We start from the raw sequence: 18,480 nt of genomic DNA on the forward strand, positions 1-18,480 counted from the left end.
TCAGTTGTTTCCTTGGACTCGACTGAACAGGGCGGTCAGCCATTACTCTTCTAACAAGCTAAGTTATCTACTTTCATTCTTCTTCTACTTCAGTTTCTAGTTGTTAAGCGTGGGGGTTCTCATGATTCGCTGTTCTAAGGTGTAGAGTATAACAATGTATGAATCCTCGACTTGTTGAGAAAAGTTATCGATCAAGTATGCATATTTCTCATCCTATGTTTCGAATTTCTTTTATATGAAGTGAGGGAAGTGAAATGCATATATGAAGATAGTGAACTGAAAATACCTTGAGGATATGGATGTGGTGTCTGTTTGCTGATGTGTTGAATGAAGCAGGAATTAACTTGAAGTTTTAGTAGAGAATGAATGGCAGCCCTTCCCCTTCGTTTATGGAGTATTGAATTAAGTGAACTGAAAATGAACGTATCTGTTGTTGCTTAATGATTGCAGGTGAATCAAGGTGGGGGTGGATGAATTAAACACAAGATCTCACCTTGAATGTGGGCAAAGCAATGAATGCAAGGCGAAGGCAGTTTCTCCTGCTCCTTGGTGTTTCTTGTTTCAAAATGGAAGATAATGAAGTTCTTTGCTTGCTGCGATGAAGAGGGTGAATGAGGATGGCTTTATACTGAACTTAAGGAGAGCTGATTAGTGTGAAAAGATGATGAATAGTACGGCTAAATTGTTGAGCGTGGTTGAAGAATTAATGAGGGAGCATTAATTGCTGTTGACATTCTTGAGATTAATGAGCGTGGTTGATGAATAGTACGCTCAACAATCCTAGGAGATTTGCTGAATTCTTTTTGACTATGTAAGAGTGGAAAAGAAAAGCTAAGCACGGGTGAGAATAGAGTGGCTGAGGGAGCATGGCGTGCTAAATTTAAAACGCGGAATAATATCTAAATTAATAACGTAGATTTAATTCTTCACAAGCCGGAATAAATTCACGACTCAAGAAATAATAATAAAAATAGAAAAATAATTCTACTGTGATTAATAAATAACATGACTTAGCTAAGTCAGTTATGAATCTGAAATGAATAATTATTGGTTTACTCAATAATTCTCATCGCGGTTTTATTTACGCGAAGCTACTGACTTGGTAATAAAATAATAATCCTGCTTAATTGAATATAATCCAGTGTCATATGCTGAATTTAAATCATAAATAATTACTGGGCTTGATTTACTGAAAGATGAAATAATAATTATCGTATTACTGGATTTAAATATAATAAAAGAGCGGGTTGTTACATATATTTCACAAGATAAAATAATTTAAGCACAAAATAATCATCAACCACTCAATTTCCTACAAAATTAACATCTTATGAACACTAAAAATCATGGAAACGTGAGTGTTATCATAGAGGAACCCTTCGATAGAGGTTATGGAAAGGAAAGCTATCGTTTTTTTCTAACGCCAAAAGCAATCGTTAATTTCTTTTTGCCCGAAAAAAAAAATGAGAAATTAAATGAAAGTAGAGATTTTTATTATTATTTAATATTATATGTGTAATTTAAAATTCATATATATTCCACGTCAGTGTTACGTGTAAAATTAAATCTATATCACTGCTATGTCATTTTTTCGGTCATCGGAAAAAAAATTATGGGGAAATTAAACAAATGTCAAAGTATTTGATAAAAAATAGAATTTTTAAAGATCGTGAAAAAAATAGATTTCGGGCAAAGTTCGTGATATTATATGCAATTAACCCTTTATTTTATTTTTGTATTACTTTATGTCACAATTACAAGGATATTTTAATTTTTTGAATACAAAATAACTAGTTGTTACTTGTGTAGTTCTCCAATAATTAATTTGGTTGGTTCGATTTGAGAAAAAAAAATTGTAGTTTAGGAGGTGATTGTTAATAGCCAGAAATGTCATAGCCCACGTCATTTTATTAGTAAAATAATAAATGTCGATGACGGAATTTGAACATACATTAAAGGAAGGGTTAATAGTTCTAAATAACCAATTTACTTTACAAAAAGTTAACTGTAACTATAGAATTAAAAATATATTAATTTTAATCAATTTTTGTGTAAATAGACTATATTACCCTTAAAAATATAGTAACAAAAATGAATGATAAAAAAGTGAAAAAAATAAAAAAGAAAAATATCAAAACAAAAATTAGAAAGAAAGTGGTGATGGCAGCGATTGCGGCACGAGCCTGTCCTAGTAGTCTGCTGGAGGTGGAAGGAGGGCAGCGGCTGGTGGCTATTTCTGTTCGGCCGGACTGCGGCAATGATTCTCGTCTCTGACGGACTAACCGAGAAGGGGGAGATGTTGAGCAGCAGCAAACGGCGGCGATGGTGGCTTTGTTACAGTTGCTCGGTGGGGACGAGGGGAAAACAGGTCGATGGTGGCGACTCCACCCGCTACTATTATGCGGAAGAGAAAGAAAGCGGGCGGCGACGTTGTTGCTGTCACAGCGACAATGTTGGCCGGAAATTGCGAGATATGAAAGAAGGAGATGTGAATCAAGATTTGAGAAAAGAGAGAGATGATGTTGCCGTCGAGAGGTAGACGATAGGGAACGACACGACATAGGGCGGTTGAAGGCTGCGGCCTATGACTGTTGTTGTTCACCGGAGTTTCTGAAGAGGAATCGGCAATTTGATGGAGGGGACGAAGTTGAAAAGGGGTGAGACCGTGAGGGGGAAGATTTGATTTTTTTTTCTTTTATTCAAATTTTAGTAAAATGAAATTCAAAATTTCAAAATTTAATATTGTTAAATTCAAATAATAAAAGGGTATATTTGTAAAAATGTACCTAATTAATATATTTTTATTTTTATGATCACTATCAACTTTTACTTAATCAAATTGGCTATTTTAATTTTTGCCACATAAAGGAAACCCATAGGAACAAATAAAATAAAGGAAACGCACCACAACAAAAAAAATTAAGGAGTGCCTCAATGGCCTCAACTTCTCAAAGAAGGTAAGTTCAACATTCCCATTTTTCAATATCAAGTCGAAAACATCTTTCTATAATAACCAAAAATGTCGAATTAATTTCATGCTTCACGTGACAATATATAGGCTCGAAGGAAATGTAGCCCTAATAACCGGCGCCGCCAGTGGCATCGGAGGCCAGATTGTTTTCCCGGCATGGAGCCAAGGTTGTAATAGCGGACATCCAAGACCAATTAGCACGCTATATATGCAAAGATTTGGGACCACCGTCGTCGGCCACGTTCGTCCACTGCGACGTGACCGAAGAATCCAACGTCGAGACCGCCGTGTACGGGAAACTAGACATCATGATCAACGACGCCGACATCATCGAAGGCTCCGACCTGGTCAAGATCCTGGGCTGCCAGCTGTCCGATTTCAAGCGCGTGAACCTCGTCAAGCACGCCGCCCGAGTGAGCGGAGCGGGAGCATCATCACGACAGCAAGCTGGCAGTTCGAAGCACGGGGTGGTGGGGTTGACGAGGAACATCGGTGTCGAAGGGCTACATGAAAATGGGATCCGAGGTATATTCTCCAACCTTAAAGGAGTGAGTCTGATGCCGGAAGACGTGGCAGAATGTTACGCCCCAAGATCAGAGTGCTGGGCTGGATTGTGCGGCCCAACCAGAGGTGTCTCAGGAAGTGAAGAAGCCCAACCGGAGGATCCAGCAGCCCAGTAGGTTTAAGGATTATGTTGTTGATTAGAGAGAGAAGAATGAGTGGTCCCAAGTTGCTAGGAGTCTGAGATTGTTGTCGCTGACTTTCAGCTGTCTTTTTCTGCTTTCCCAGAAGGTCGTTGGCCATATGTAGGACATCTCTTTATTCCATTCAGAATTATGAGAAATGAACTGAGAGTTTTATCCCTTTTTCCTTCAAGTTTTCCTCTGTTTTAGTTGGGAGTCTGTGCTCACTCGAAGAGCTCGTGTTTTGATCTTATCAACTGGCGCTTTCATTGATCTTCCTGCCATGTCCAACGCCGAAATCCTCGCCGCCATTGAATCCTTCGGACCCACCTGGAAAGCCAAATAACCGCCACCAATGCAACAGTAAAGGACTTTATGTCCTCCGTTGATTCTCATTTTGATACCCTCTACCTTCGCCAACCCCCACCTCACCCAGATCCTCCACCTCATTTCACAGACATTTCCCCTTTGCTGCGCTCCATGAAGATGGATGTTCCGCGCTTTGACGGATCTGATCCACATGGTTGGATTTTCCGGATTGAGGAATTTTTCGACTTCCACGGCACCCCCGACGAGATCCGACTGCGGATCGTTTCCTTTCATATGGAAGGTAAGGCGGCAGCTTGGTTTCAGTGGGCTAAGGCCAACAACCTCCTCTCCACATGGCCAGCCTTTCTTGCGGCTATCAAGGAGAGGTTTAGCTCATCCCTTTTCGCCGACCCTCAAGGAGCGCTATCAAAACTCACTCAACAGAGCTCGGTGGCGGATTTCCAAACCGAGTTCGAAGATTTAATGAATCAGGTTCAGGGCTTACCAGAGCACCTCTTAATCAGTTTCTTTGTGACCGGATTGAAGGCAGAGATCCGTCGTGAGTTTAGCATCTCCAAACCCTCATCTCTCATGGAGGCGTTTGCGCTTGCCCGTGCATATGAGGCCCGATTCGAAGAATCCCGACTCAACGTGGCTCCGCCTTCCCGGTGGCCTGTTAAAGCGACGCCGATCAATTATGCTCCACCATCTGCAAGCCCACCATCCCCTGCTCCGCCCACGACTCCGCCACTACTCATTACATCCTCTGCGTCTTCGTCCACCGTCCGACCACCCCGTCCCCCGCAGGTGACTCCCCACCAACTACCCATCAAACGCCTCAGTCCGGCTGAGTTTAAGGACAAACGCGAGCGGGGTTTGTGCTACAATTGCGACCAAAAGTGGTCCGCCAGCCACCGATGTCGCAACAAGTTCCTACTGCTTGTGGGTTCAGAGGAAGAGGACGACATCGACCCACCCGACGACACTTCAGGAGAAGTAGGTGACAATACCACAGTCGGAGACGTCTCAAGTCTACACTCACTCTTTGGCACTTCCTCCCCGCGATCTCTACAACTTCCCGGCGTTATTAGCGGTTCCCCAGTTCGAGTTCTTGTGGATAGTGGGAGTACTCATAATTTTCTACAGCCAACAATCGCTAAATCGCTGAACCTACCAATCCGGGACATTCCTTCTTTCCGAGTGTATGTGGGCAACGGCGATTTTCTAGTTTGCCGTCATATCTGCCCAGCAGTGCCTCTCCAAATTCAAAACCACACGTTTGTGGTAGATCTTCACGTCCTCGATGTTACGGGACCGGCGATTGTCTTGGGCATTCAGTGGTTACGACATCTTGGGCCAGTCACTCATCACTATGAAGAGCAGTTCATGGAGTTCGATCGTGCCGGTCAGCGGATCCAATTGCACGGCGACCCCGCTCCAGAGACTCCGATTCATACCGTCGCGCAATTGCAAACTCTCATAGCAGCCCATATTGACCAAATTTTTGAGATTCATATCCGGCCCATATGCGCCAAAGAGGAGCCCAACTTCCTAATGGGATTTGAGCCCAAGTCAAGTGACGATCCTAACATTGACCCAGGCCCAAATTTTCCGCCTCTTTCATGCCCTACTGAACTTCAGTCACTATTACAACAATATCGTCTGTTATTCCTGCCTCCGACGGGCCTCCCACCATATCGCTTCGTCGACCACCGGATCCACCTTCTTCCGAACTCCGCGCCGATTAACGGCCAAATTAGTGGCGGATATGCTAGCTCAAGGGGCCATTCGACCAAGCCGAAGCTCTTTCTCCTCCCCGATATTATTGGTCAGAAAAAAGGACGGCAGCTACAGGTTCTGCGTCGATTATCGCGCACTAAACGCAGTAACTGTACGCGATCATTTCCCTATCCCCACCATCGATGAACTCTTCGACGGCTTGGGGAGCGCGAGGGTCTTCTCCAAATTGGATCTACATTCGGGTTACCATAAAATCCGTCTACACAGCAGAGATATCCACAAAACGGCGTTCTGAACTGACGACGGCCATTACGAATTTCTGGTAATGCCCTTCGGCCTCTGTAATGCACCCTCCACCTTTCAATCTGCCATGAACCAGATGTACGCCCCATATTTGCACAGATTCGTTGTTGTGTTCTTCGATGACATCTTGGTCTTTAGTGAAACAATGCAGGAGCACCACTCACATCTCCAAGTGGTCTTCGATTGCTTATCTACTAACCAATTTTGTTTGAAGCTCTCCAAGTGTATTTTTGGCCAATCATCTGTCGCTTATTTAGGGCACATATTGGTTGAGGGGTGTATCCAAGCTGACCTGAGCAAGTTGTCCGCTATGGAGACGTGGCCTACTCCCAAGATCGTGCGACACATCAGGGCATTTCTAGGCCTGACCGGGTACTATCGGCGTTTCGTACGAGGATACGCCGCGATTGCAGCCCCACTCACGGACCTCTCCGCAAGGACTCCTTCCAGTGGTCTCCGGCGACGCAAGCGGCCTTCGAGTCTCTCAAGGCAGCCATGACTTCGGTGCCGTTTCTTCGCCTACCAAACTTTGACTTGGACTTTATTGTGGAGACTGATGCTTCCAATGTAACACCCTAATCTAATTAAGGAGTTAAATATAAAATTTAAATAAATATTTAATGCGGAAGTCTTTTAAAATAATTTAAAACTCACTTTTAAAACGATTTATAAGATATCAAGACTTTCAATAATGTATTCAAATATAAATCTTGATTTTTAAATCATAAATTTAACAACTTTATTTTCAAAGCACGACATGAAGATGTCAGAAAAATAATTAACTAATTAATAAAACTTGTACTAAGGAAAAACTCTAAATATAAAATAATATCTTTTTAGCAGCGGAAAATATAACAAAATAAAATCTTTATATAATTAAAAATTATATATGTATCCATGTATATATTTTCGTAAAGATATAAATTCTTAAATAAATATTTGAAATGAATTTAAATATAAATTAAACAAGTCATGACATTAAAATAATATAACAACATTTATTTAAATAAATCACACACAAATCTCAAATAGTATAGAATTTCAGAGTTTACATAACCAAAAGATATCACATGAAATAACATAATATGTTTTAAGAAACATTTATCTTTAAATAGATTCGACGCGCCCATTCGACTCTCCACGCGCCTCCAGTATCAATCACCTAAAACTGTTGAATATGGGATGAGCATACAAGGTACACTCAGTGTGGGAACATGCAATAATTGTCCATGTTAATAAAATGGTAACACATATTGTCATAACGTAACATAAATTCCATACGCACTGTGGCAATCCAAGGACTTTAATGTCCCGGACCCTATATGTGGGCCCCTGGCGACAATATAATGGTTGCAACCCTGTAACATGAAATCGCATTGTGGCATACCAAGGACGGTGAAGTCCTGGACCAATTATGCTGGCCCCTAGCGATAAATATTTTTACAACACATACGGTAAACACATAATATTAAAATGGACAAATATTAACCACGTGCATGTACTGAAATAAATCCCACACCTGAAAATATGGATTTGATAGATAACTTGAATAATTTCAGATCAACAGTTATGTCCTAGTCGCGCCGCACCTAGTCATATAAATTCAAATAATAATACATAAGGGCCTAATTGAATTTACAAAGTACTTTAATATAACTAAACTTGAGAAAATTATTTATAAAAGTTTTTAACAAAAAAATCTGAATTGAAAATGATAATTAAATAAATTATAATTGCTACTTAGAAGAGTAATTAAAATAAAAGCCCAACTTGTTTATTAAAATTAATGCCCAATCATTTAATAAATTAAGCCCATTCAAATGAAACTAACCTAAGCCCAAGCCCAAAGACTAATATCAACCCCTAATATAACACTCATTCACTCACTTACGCACAGCAACTGCTCCACTTCTCTCTCCTTCCCTCTCTCCCTCGGTCTCTTGCCTCTCCTCGCCGCGCCAAGCCGCGGCCGCGTCTCCTTCTCCGGCGACCTTCGCCACCACTACCGCCCTCTCGCGTCGACGGCGGCACAACCCAAGCGCCTCTCCCTCCGCCCTGACCGGAAGTACACAGCAGCGGCAGAGACCACGGTGCCGCTGCCCCTGTTTCCTCTCTCGCCGTACGCCGCCCCTGCCTCCTTCCGCCAGCCGCCGTGGCGCGTAGCGCCGGCGGCGCTGTTCAACAGTCATACACTCACCAACAATTTCCCCTCCCTTCTTCTATTTCTATTTTCTTTTTCATGTATTTAGTAAGATTTATTCTATTTGATTTCCTTATGGAAATTACAGTAAAAGGATGTGTGCATATTTTGATTTGAAAACAAAATTCTGTTGTAAAGTTTTGATTTTTGGCAGAAATGAGAAACCATGAAATAAATAAATAAATAAAAACTTTGCAAAAATAATTAAAATTTACCAGTTGGGATTCGTAGGGAGAATCTGCAGATTTTAGTTAAATGAACAGATGAAGAGGTGAGTTGGGGGTGAGGAATTGAGGTTTAAATAGATTGAATATACTCGTTCGTCAAAGATTTGAATGTGAAAGAAATCAAAAATTTGCTGCTTGTGGAAGAAAATCAAATCTTACGGAAAGGAAATTTAATTCAAGTTTGGCATGCTGTGATGTTTGTCAAATACTGCGAATACTGATATGTGTGGCTAAGGAGGAAATCGAATCGTGTTTTGTGTTTTATAAGTTTCAGAGGAAAAAGGATGGAGAGATTGAATTGAATATTTAAATACAAATGGAATTGAGAATAAAATATGGAATATGGATTGGAGTCTGCACAAGCAATTCTCATTCTTTTAGTTGATAAGTTATAAATATTTTAACTTAATAACTATTTTAGGTGCATCATAAAATTTGGACAATAATAAAAGGCCTAGTATTAAATAAGAATTATATAAATACTTTAAATATAAGGCCCAACAATTTAATAATTTTATGTAAATATTTGTCTATGGCTCAAATTAACTAGAAATACTTAAAACATAAATCTATATAGTATACATTTTTAGAAGATTTATAATTTAAAATCATACATCTAACTAGGAGCGCGATTAGATAATTCATGACATAGACTAAAATTTTAAATAACCTCACAATTTAAATATGAAATGCTTCAAAATAATTTAAATATGAAAAACAAAAATTTAAATGAATTATTTGGTTTCGGGCTGTCACATCCAACGTGGGTGTGGGAGCGGTGCTCATGCAATTGGAGTACCCAATTGCGTTTTTTAGTAAGAAGCTGGGCCCTCGTCTTCAAGCTGCATCAACATATACGAAGGAGCTTTACGCCATCACTGAATCAGTGAGAAAATGGCGACAATATTTGCTGGGAAGATTTTTCGTGGTCCGCACCAACCACAAAAGTATTCGGGAACTATTCCAGCAGACGATCCAGACTCCAGAGCAGCAGTGGTATGTTAGCAAGCTGCTGGGGTTTCATTTCCGAATCGAGTATCGCACGGGTAGTTCCAACCGCGCTGCCGATGCTCTTTCTCGGTTACCAGATGATCAGAGTGAATCTCCACCGCAGCTTCTTGCACTGACTCTTGCCAGCGTGCCTATATCCGAGCTCACGGACGTCCTTCGACTAGAAAACTCCACTCGGCTTGCTCTCGTCGACCTCCATAAATAATTCGAGGACCGAAAGCTGACTGCCGATTACTCAGCCCGCGATGGGATTCTGCTGTTCCGTAACCGTTTCTACATCAGTCCGGAGTCAGCCCTTATCCCTCGACTGCTCCACGAGGCCCATGCGACCCCCACTGCAGGCCACGGCGGTGTCAAACGCACCTTGGTTCGCTTGGCCACCACTTTCTTTTGGCCACGGATGAGAGCGACGGTAGAAAAATATGTCGCTGAGTGCATTACGTGCCAACACACCAAATATTCTACCTAACCACCTGCCGGGCTGCTTCAACCTCTCCCTCCGCCGAATCAAGTGTGGGAGGATATCACAATGGACTTCATCACGGGGTTGCCTCCGAGTCGCCACTACACATCCATTCTTGTGGTGGTTGATCGCCTCACCAAGTCAGCCCGTTTTGGGCCTCTTCCGGCGCACTTTACCGCGACATCCGTTGCCTCTCTCTTCATGGAGATTGTTGTCAAACATCATGGATTCCCGACGTCCATTATTTCAGATCGCGATCCCTTGTTTTTGAGTAAATTTTGGCACAAACTCTTCCAACTCTCCGGCACTACGCTGCACCATAGCACAGCCTACCACCCTCAGACGGATGGTCAAACGGAGGTGATTAATCGTGGTCTCGAACAGTACCTCCGTGCTTTTGCTCATATGAAACCAGCAGCTTGGGCCACATATTTGAGTTGGGCGGAATTCTCCTACAATACCTCCTATTGTACCAGCATTCGCATGACACCTTTTCAGGCGTTATATGGGCGACTTCCGCCGACCATTCCACCATATGTCCGGGGCACTTCCACAATTCAGGCTGTCGAAGACATTCTCCTGGAGCGAGACCAGTTATTGAGGCAGCTGAAAATCACCCTCCGGCAGTCACAAGCCCGAATGAAGCAGAATAGTGACCGTCGACGCCGCGAGTTTGAGTTTAATGTCGGCGATCAGGTCTTGGTGTGCCTCCAGCCCTATCGCCAAACCTCAATCTCTGGCCGGGTGATTCCCAAACTAGCACACCGTTATTATGGCCCTTATACTATATCGGAGCAAGTGGGACCAGTCGCTTATCGCCTCGAACTACCTCCCACCAGCCGCATCCATCCGGTATTTCATGTCTCGGCTCTCAAACCTTACAAAGGGGATAGCTCGGAGAAGCCCTGTGACCTGTCCCCGGATTCACATGACTCTCAGCCCGTCGCCACTCCCCTGGCTATTTGTTCCCAACGCCGCGTTTTGAGCAACGACGGGTTGCGCACTCAAGTTCTAGTTCAATGGATGGGAGAACCCCCCGAAGGTGCCACTTGGGAAGACTTAGAAGATCTCCGCACCGCATATCCTCAGTTCCACCTTGAGGACAAGGTGATTGCCGAAGCAGTGGGGAATATTACGCCCCAAGATTTGAGTGCTGGGCTGGATTGTGCGGCCCAACCAGAGGTGTCTTTGGAAGTGAAGAAGCCCAAGCGGAGGATCCAGCAGCCCAGTAGGTTTAAGGATTATGTTGTTGATTAGAGAGAGAAGAATGAGTGGTCCCAAGTTGTTAGGAGTCTGAGATTGTTGTCGCTGACTTTCAGCTGTCTTTTTCTGCTTTCCCAGAAGGCCGTTGGCCATATGTAGGACATCTCCTTGTTCCATTCAGCATTATGAGAAATGAACTGAGAGTTTTATCCTTTTTTCCTTCAAGTTTTCCTCTGTTTTAGTTGGGAGTCTGTGCTCACTCGAAGAGCTCGTGTTTTGATCTTATCACAGAAGCTTTTCTTTATTTGGGAAGTGATGAATGTAAGTATGTGAGTGGGCATAACCTCATGGTTGATGGACGAATTTCTATCATGAATCAAGCATGCAACATATTTGATTTCATCAATTCCTAATATGACTTGGTTTCCATCGATGGGGAGTCTTCATTTCATATGTCGCTACTGAACCACCCACGCATGCAATGCGTGAAATCTATTTTATAAATTAGGATATTAAATAAATTTAAAATATACTCCCTCCCATCAATTCCATTAGGCTTGTCTCATTTCTTTTGGGCACAATTGTTAATGAGAGTTAAATTAGTGTAATAAAAGTGTGTAAAGGTGATGGGTCATATATATTGTTTGTAGTGTAAAATTATTACGAAAAATAGAAACATTACAATATCAATGGGACAATCCAAAAAAGAAAACATGACAGAATCAATGGGACGAAGGGAGTATATAATAAATATTAGATAAATTTTAATATAATAATTTACTTAAATTAATTTAAATTTAAAATATATAATAAATATAAGATGATTTTTAATATAATAATTTACTTAAATTAATTTTTAAAAACAGAATGGTAAAAAATAAAAAATTGAAGTTACTATTATTTTGACAACTTGTAATCGTTATTACATACTCTCTTCACCCATAATATCGTTTCCACTTTTGCCATTTTGGTCCGTCCACGATATCGTTTCCACTTCGATTTATAGCAGAATGGTTCACAAACTCCACTCACAATAATAATGGGATCCAAAACTTCACTCACGATAATATCCATTACTATTAATTATTTTCTTAAAATTTATGCTGTTGATAAAGTGAAAATAATTTTGTGGACGGAAGGAGAGTATTATATATATAGATATATAAATGTTTCATGATATCAACATATGTGACGTGCATAACGTGTTTGGCATAATGAAGCATGGATATAGATATATCTTTGTTGTTATGTTGTATGTATATATACTCCAATGGATATTCAATTATTCACGTACATATGTATTTTATTTTGATGTTCGATACTAGGATGACACGCGCGTATCATTAATTCGACTATTATACATTATATATTGTTCTATATATATTTTAGATTATTGTTTTTTTATTTCACAAAAAAGAAAAAAGAAGATTTGGTTCGTCTTCAATTTGGTGTTTCTATTTCGTCATATTATATAATTCACAAAATTTCCAGTGCATTCGGGTGTACCGTATACCTGAATTGACTCGTATTCATATCTTGATCCACATATTAATCGAAACTCATATTTAATTTGACCCAAATCGTGTAAATGACAGTATTGTTTCATTTTTATATATCTAAAATCATCCCTAAAATTTAACGCTCCTAATAATTTTAATTTGTTTAAATCCTAGTTAATTAATATAGCTTTAAAGTCAATGCAAACAATTTTACAAAACAACTCTGACTAATTTTTTAGGCGCCTATACTATCAAATTGAGTGGGTTAGTGGAGGAATTGGAGCTAGGGATGGCAACGGCTGGATCCGGACCGGATCTCATTAATATCAGATTCAAATCCATTTTAATATTTTATTGGATCTAGATCCATCTTAGATTCAACGGATCTAAAAATTTGAGATTCAAATTCAGATTCGTGGGTCCACGGGTCCAGATCCATGAATATCTACTGTTTTTAAATAAATTTTTTAAAAAAAGTCGCAAAATCAACAACATTTAGTTTCCATCATAAAAATTATTGCACGAAACATATTTATGCAATAGAAAGTTTCAACATAGAAAAATAAGTCACTAAAAATTCAAAATAAACAAATCTCAATGCTCAAGTCAATGATAACAAGTCTTTCAAATTACATTTCTTAAGAAAAAAAGTCTCCATAGTGTATTGTTTTTAATTTTTAGTATATTTAATATTATTAATAAAATAAATATAAAATATTTCATATATATATCAAATAAAACGGATCCACGGGTCGGATCTGGGTTGAATTCAGATCTAAAAATTTCAAGATCCAGATCCAGATCCATTTTAAAAATTGAGATTCAGATCCGAATTCAGATCTGTTGGATCCAAAAAATTGAGATCCAGACCCTAAAAAACGGATCTGAATCCACGGATCTAAGCGGGCCAGCGTTTGTATATTCCAAGTTTCAACCAAACACCAACCGAAATTAAATATTTACAGTATAATTGAAATACTATGAATTTGGTACGTTAGGTAACTAGCTTAATTGATAGGTTAGGCCATTAGGGTTAGGTTCTAGGACAAGGATCCAAATCAAAAAAATCCAAGAGTGTTGATCTACCGGTGAAGTGATCAATAAAAGAAAACTCACGACAACAAAAAGAGACAAAACAAGCTAACGAAAGGGTGCGCCAATATGGCCTCAACTTCTCTAAGAAGGTAAGATTCACATTTAATTTTCAATAATCAATAATTTAGTCGAAACACAAAAGCATCATTGTATAATAACCAAAAATTAATGTTGTAATTAATTAATTTCATACTTCACGTGAGTTAGGCTTGAAGGGAAAGTAGCCTTAATAACCGGCGCCGCCAGCGGCATCGGAGAGGCCGCCGCCAGAATGTTTTCCCGGCATGGAGCCAAGGTTGTAATAGCGGACATCCAAGACGAATTATCACGCAATGTCTGCAAAGAATTGGGACCGCCGTCGTCGGCCACGTTCGTCCGCTGCGACGTGACTAAAGAATCCGACGTCGAGACCGCCGTGGACACGGCCGTCTCGACATACGGGAGGCTAGACATCATGTTCAACAACGCCGGCATCGCCGGTGCCCCCCAGATCAAGATCCGGGACTGCCAGCTGTCCGAGTTCAAGCGCGTCGTCGACGTGAACCTCGTCGGCGCGTTCCTCGGGACGAAGCACGCCGCCCGAGTGATGATCCCGCAGCGATACGGGAGCGTCATCACGACGGCGAGCGTGTGCTCCGCCGTGGGCGGCTCCTCCTCCCATGCCTACACCAGCTCGAAGCACGGCGTGGTGGGGTTGATGAGGAACGCCGCCGTGGAGCTCGGGAGGCACGGCGTGCGCGTGAACTGCGTGTCGCCGTATATTCTGCCTACGCCGCTGTCGAGGGATTTTGTGAAGGCTAACGACGATGGGATTCGAGGCCTTAATTCCAACCTTAAGGGAGTGAATTTGATGCCAGAAGATGTGGCGGCTGCTGCCCTATATTTGGCGAGCGATGAATCTAAGTATGTGAGTGGGCATAACCTTATGGTTGATGGAGGATTTTGTATCATGAATAAAGGACTCAACGTATTTGATATGATCATATGACTTTACTTTGAATCCATGGGTGGAGTATTTTGTCGGATCTTGTATTTCATGATATTAATAAATAAAATGAAGCATGAGTCAGTGCTTGAAAATTAACGTGTGTTTGGAAAATATCTATATATGCACGATTTCTTAATTTTTTTTAACTATTGTTGGGACAAATCTTTTTCGAGGGAACTCCTAATAGTATATTGTCAATTATGTAGATAAATTAAATTTTTGTTTCGAGGTTCTTTTCCGCCGCTGCGGGGGAGTGGGAGGGGGATAATGATATTTATGACAATTTCCTTTATGAAAAAAGATAGTGTACACAGTATGAGATATATCTGTATAAGAGCATTTGCAACGCTCTACTCGATCTCCCTTATTCGAGTAAGGGCGAGATTGAGTACGACAATGCAGTCGGCCTCTACTCGAGGGCTACGCGAACGATTGGGTGCTACTCGAAGGACGATGTAATTGGCGCGTGTTGTACACACGCTTCATGAAAAAAAAATCAAATTCAAATTTGAAACCAGCGGTTTTGTCCGATTTTTTTTTCCTTTTTTTTTGCCTTCAATGACTATTTTGCCGATTTTTTCCTTTTTCCTCTTTTTTTTTTTTTTAATTTCCTATCTATAAGTACCCCTAAACTCCTTCATTCACACAACAACAATTCTTCTCATTCACTCTTCTAATATTTATCTTTCAGTATTTTTTTTTTCAAAAAATGGCGGAACCGTTGCATGATTCTTCGTCTGATTCATCCGACGACGTAGCTTAAATGATCATGGACGAGATAGAGTTGCACAAACAATTGATGTCTCAAATCTACTCCCAACCGACGCCGGAACGTGTTAGACGTCCCCGGTCTTACGTCCACCATGATCGTGAGGATGCCCATCTACATCTTATGCAAGACTACTTCAATGACAATCCGACGTAAGGGCCTACATTTTTCTGACGTCATTTTCGAATGCAGAAGGAGTTGTTCTTGCGCATCGTGGAAGCTGTTCAAGGTGTCGATAGTTACTTCCAGATGAGCAGTGATGCAATAGGTTGGGACTCTCTCACGCCTTTGGAGTCCTTCAAGCTTGGTGGGGAATCATTCGAAGCCCGTCGTGTAATTGGTATGTGGAGCATCCCAAGGACATCATGATGTGTTGCATCATTATCCACAACATGATTGCGGAGCACGAATGTGAAGCGGCTACCAATTGGAGAGATGACGACGCAGGACACGGGGCGTCTAGCAGTGACTCGACGGAGAGTGCTCGAGCAACCCCGGTTTCCTTCGAGGAATACGTGCAAAGAGATACACTTCTCCGAGATAGACAGATACATGCTCAACTCCAACATGATTTGATGGAGCACGTTTGGGCACGTTTCGAACCTCTAGGGCCGGAATAGTTATTTTAGGAATTGTTTTTATTTTATTAAGTTTTATGTAATTTTTTAATGTAATTTTTAGGATTTTAGAATTAATGCAATTTAAATTTGAATTAAATTGTGTTATTTAAATTTGAGCAATTAAATTTAAATGAAAAACACAACAATGAAAATTAAAAATATCAAGTAAGCTATCAAGTAACCCCACCGTGGCATCCTTTACTCAATGTGGTCCCCTAGTATCAAGTAAGCTATCAAGTACGTTATCAAGTAAGCCCACTGTGGATGCTCTAAGGAAAAAAGTTTTACAACTTATATTGTCATCTTTGGTGTAGATTGAGTTGATATATGAATTATTCTATCCGTCCATAAAAAAAATAGTCTATTTTTATCATTTTAATTAGGATGTCCACAAAAACTAGTTCCTTTTCATTTTTGGAAACTATTTATCATATGGTTGGCCTAATTCTCCACTCAATACAATTAATTATCATTATAAACACTATTTTTAAGTGTTTTATTTTCTCCACTTACAATACAATAACTATTTTTATTAAAACTCGTACCGTCCATCTTTAGAACTATTTTTGGTGGACGGAGGAAGTATTATATCACGAAGATCTACTCAATAAGGAAAGTATATAAAAAAGTCATTATACAAGTTAAAGATCCATTTCAAGAAAATTATTTTCTTTGGCTGCAAGAGAAGATCTAGGGCTTGAAGACTATATAAGAAACAAACTTCCGCTCCAATGTAGTGTTGCGTGTCTTTTGTTCCTGCTAGGTGCTCTCCTAGACGTGTTACCCGTGTCATTCTTTCTAGTACTAATTCTTGTATTTGTTCTAGCAGTAGAATATTTTGAGAGATTAAACACTATTAAGTGCACATTGTTAAACAATTGTACACTCTTGTTTGTTGAGGGGTTAGGTGGTGAGTTCCAGTACACACGTCTAAATTGTGTGTGGTGCATGCACTTCTAGCATTTCATCATGGGTGTAAGGTTTGAAAAATTACTAGGCATAATAAGAAAAAGTCTTATTGTGTAAGTCATTAGTTTTTATATACAGTGAAGTGTTTTCTCTGGCGTGGCTAACGAGCTCTTTTTTTGTGCTCTAGTGCATCATTTAGGTCTAGACCGAGTCTTCTTTTTATGTGTTTTGTGTGTCTCGGCGGACACATTTTGGGAAATAGAACATGTGGACAAGATCTGATAACACTCATGTTTCCATGGTGTTTAGTGTTCATATGATGTTAATTTTATAGGAAATTGAGTGCTGGATGATTGTTTTGTGTTTAATTTGCTTTATCTTGTGAAACATGATTCTTACTCAAACTTTGAAGGAAATTTTAGGTTTATTTAGTTCGAATTTGGAAAACTTGTCTGAAATAGAAGTTGTAGATCGTCTCGATACGAGTTCGTGAGCTTAAACGGATCATAAATCGGAGTTTGGACGAGAAAGTTATGACCAAAACAAGAAAGTCGCGCGCAGCAGAGAAGACGACGGCGATCTGGCGGCGACCGCCGCCTGTAGAAGGATTTTTGGGAAGGAGCCGGCGACCGGGCGGCGACCACCGGGCAGCCCGCTGAGTTTTCGGCGCCAGTGGCGACCGCGCGGTGAGCGCCGTCCAATTGCCGCCAGACCGCCACGCCTCCGTATTTTTACGTTTTTTATGCGTTTTTCAAGTTCTTTTCGAGCTCAAATTCTGTATTTTACCCTGGTACTATAAATAGGTCTTCTTTTGACCTATTTTGAGTTTCGAACTTTATTTTTTTCCCAGACTTAATTTTTCAGTTTTATAGCTTTAGAATTTTATTGCTTTCCAGTTTTCAATGCTTGGATTAAGATTGAAGATTCAAGCCGCTACAATTGTTCTTATTCGGTTTTTATATAATTCAATTTTTCCAATTGCGTTCTTATTAATTATGTTTATGTTTTATTTCATTATGTCTGGCTAGTTTCGTTTAGCTGATTCTAGGGTTTGTAAATAGTTGATTGAATTTATGTGATTTATTTGTTAATATCTTTGTGCCTTTCAGTTTATGATTCATAATTCCTGGTGCTTGTTTTCTTGTGAATTATCTGATCAATAGTTTGCATGTGTAGCTATTCGGTTTGAGACCTAGCGAAGATAACTGTTTAGCGGATTCAGGGTTATATGTATGATATGATTTTAACCTTAAGACCTAGCGGAGATAGGTGGATCATAGAGAGCTATTCTTATGAGCTATTGGGAGTTAGTAGATTTTCTTGAGACCTAGCGGAGATAGAGAATTGACTAATCTACGATCGTTGCTGCTCTAGCGAGAGTGATTGATTAATTAAGTGATCTCTCATCATAACTGGATTAAACATGTACATAGGATTAATAGATTAATTGCGTAGTTTTAGTTAATGAATTTACTACCCTAGGATCAGTT

At 40.3% G+C, this 18,480-nt stretch overlaps 1 protein-coding gene, 1 long non-coding RNA gene and 1 pseudogene across 2 annotated transcripts; 2 read left to right on the top strand and 1 right to left on the bottom strand.

Annotated features, from left to right (window-relative positions):
- The first annotated feature begins 2,934 nt into the window (after window positions 1–2,934).
- LOC131006912 (borneol dehydrogenase, mitochondrial-like) lies at window positions 2,935–3,651 on the top strand (annotated as a pseudogene).
- A 3,291-nt stretch (window positions 3,652–6,942) lies between these two features.
- On the bottom strand, window positions 6,943–9,072 carry LOC131021906 (uncharacterized). The gene is made up of 2 exons (XR_009101090.1): window positions 8,422–9,072; window positions 6,943–7,595 (listed from the first exon to the last, which is right to left on the bottom strand). It is a non-coding gene; the product is annotated as an uncharacterized LOC131021906 (long non-coding RNA).
- Window positions 9,073–13,618: 4,546 nt separating this feature from the next.
- LOC131021886 (borneol dehydrogenase, mitochondrial-like) lies at window positions 13,619–14,788 on the top strand. The gene is made up of 2 exons (XM_057951215.1): window positions 13,619–13,793; window positions 13,912–14,788. Exons 1-2 carry the CDS (start codon window positions 13,771–13,773, stop codon window positions 14,690–14,692), a joined length of 804 nt encoding a protein of 267 aa, XP_057807198.1. The 5' UTR covers window positions 13,619–13,770; the 3' UTR covers window positions 14,693–14,788.
- The last annotated feature ends 3,692 nt before the right edge of the window (window positions 14,789–18,480 follow it).

The sequence above is a fragment of the Salvia miltiorrhiza genome, chromosome 1 (genome assembly GCF_028751815.1).
Source record: "Salvia miltiorrhiza cultivar Shanhuang (shh) chromosome 1, IMPLAD_Smil_shh, whole genome shotgun sequence".
Classification (NCBI taxonomy): Eukaryota; Viridiplantae; Streptophyta; class Magnoliopsida; order Lamiales; family Lamiaceae; genus Salvia; species Salvia miltiorrhiza.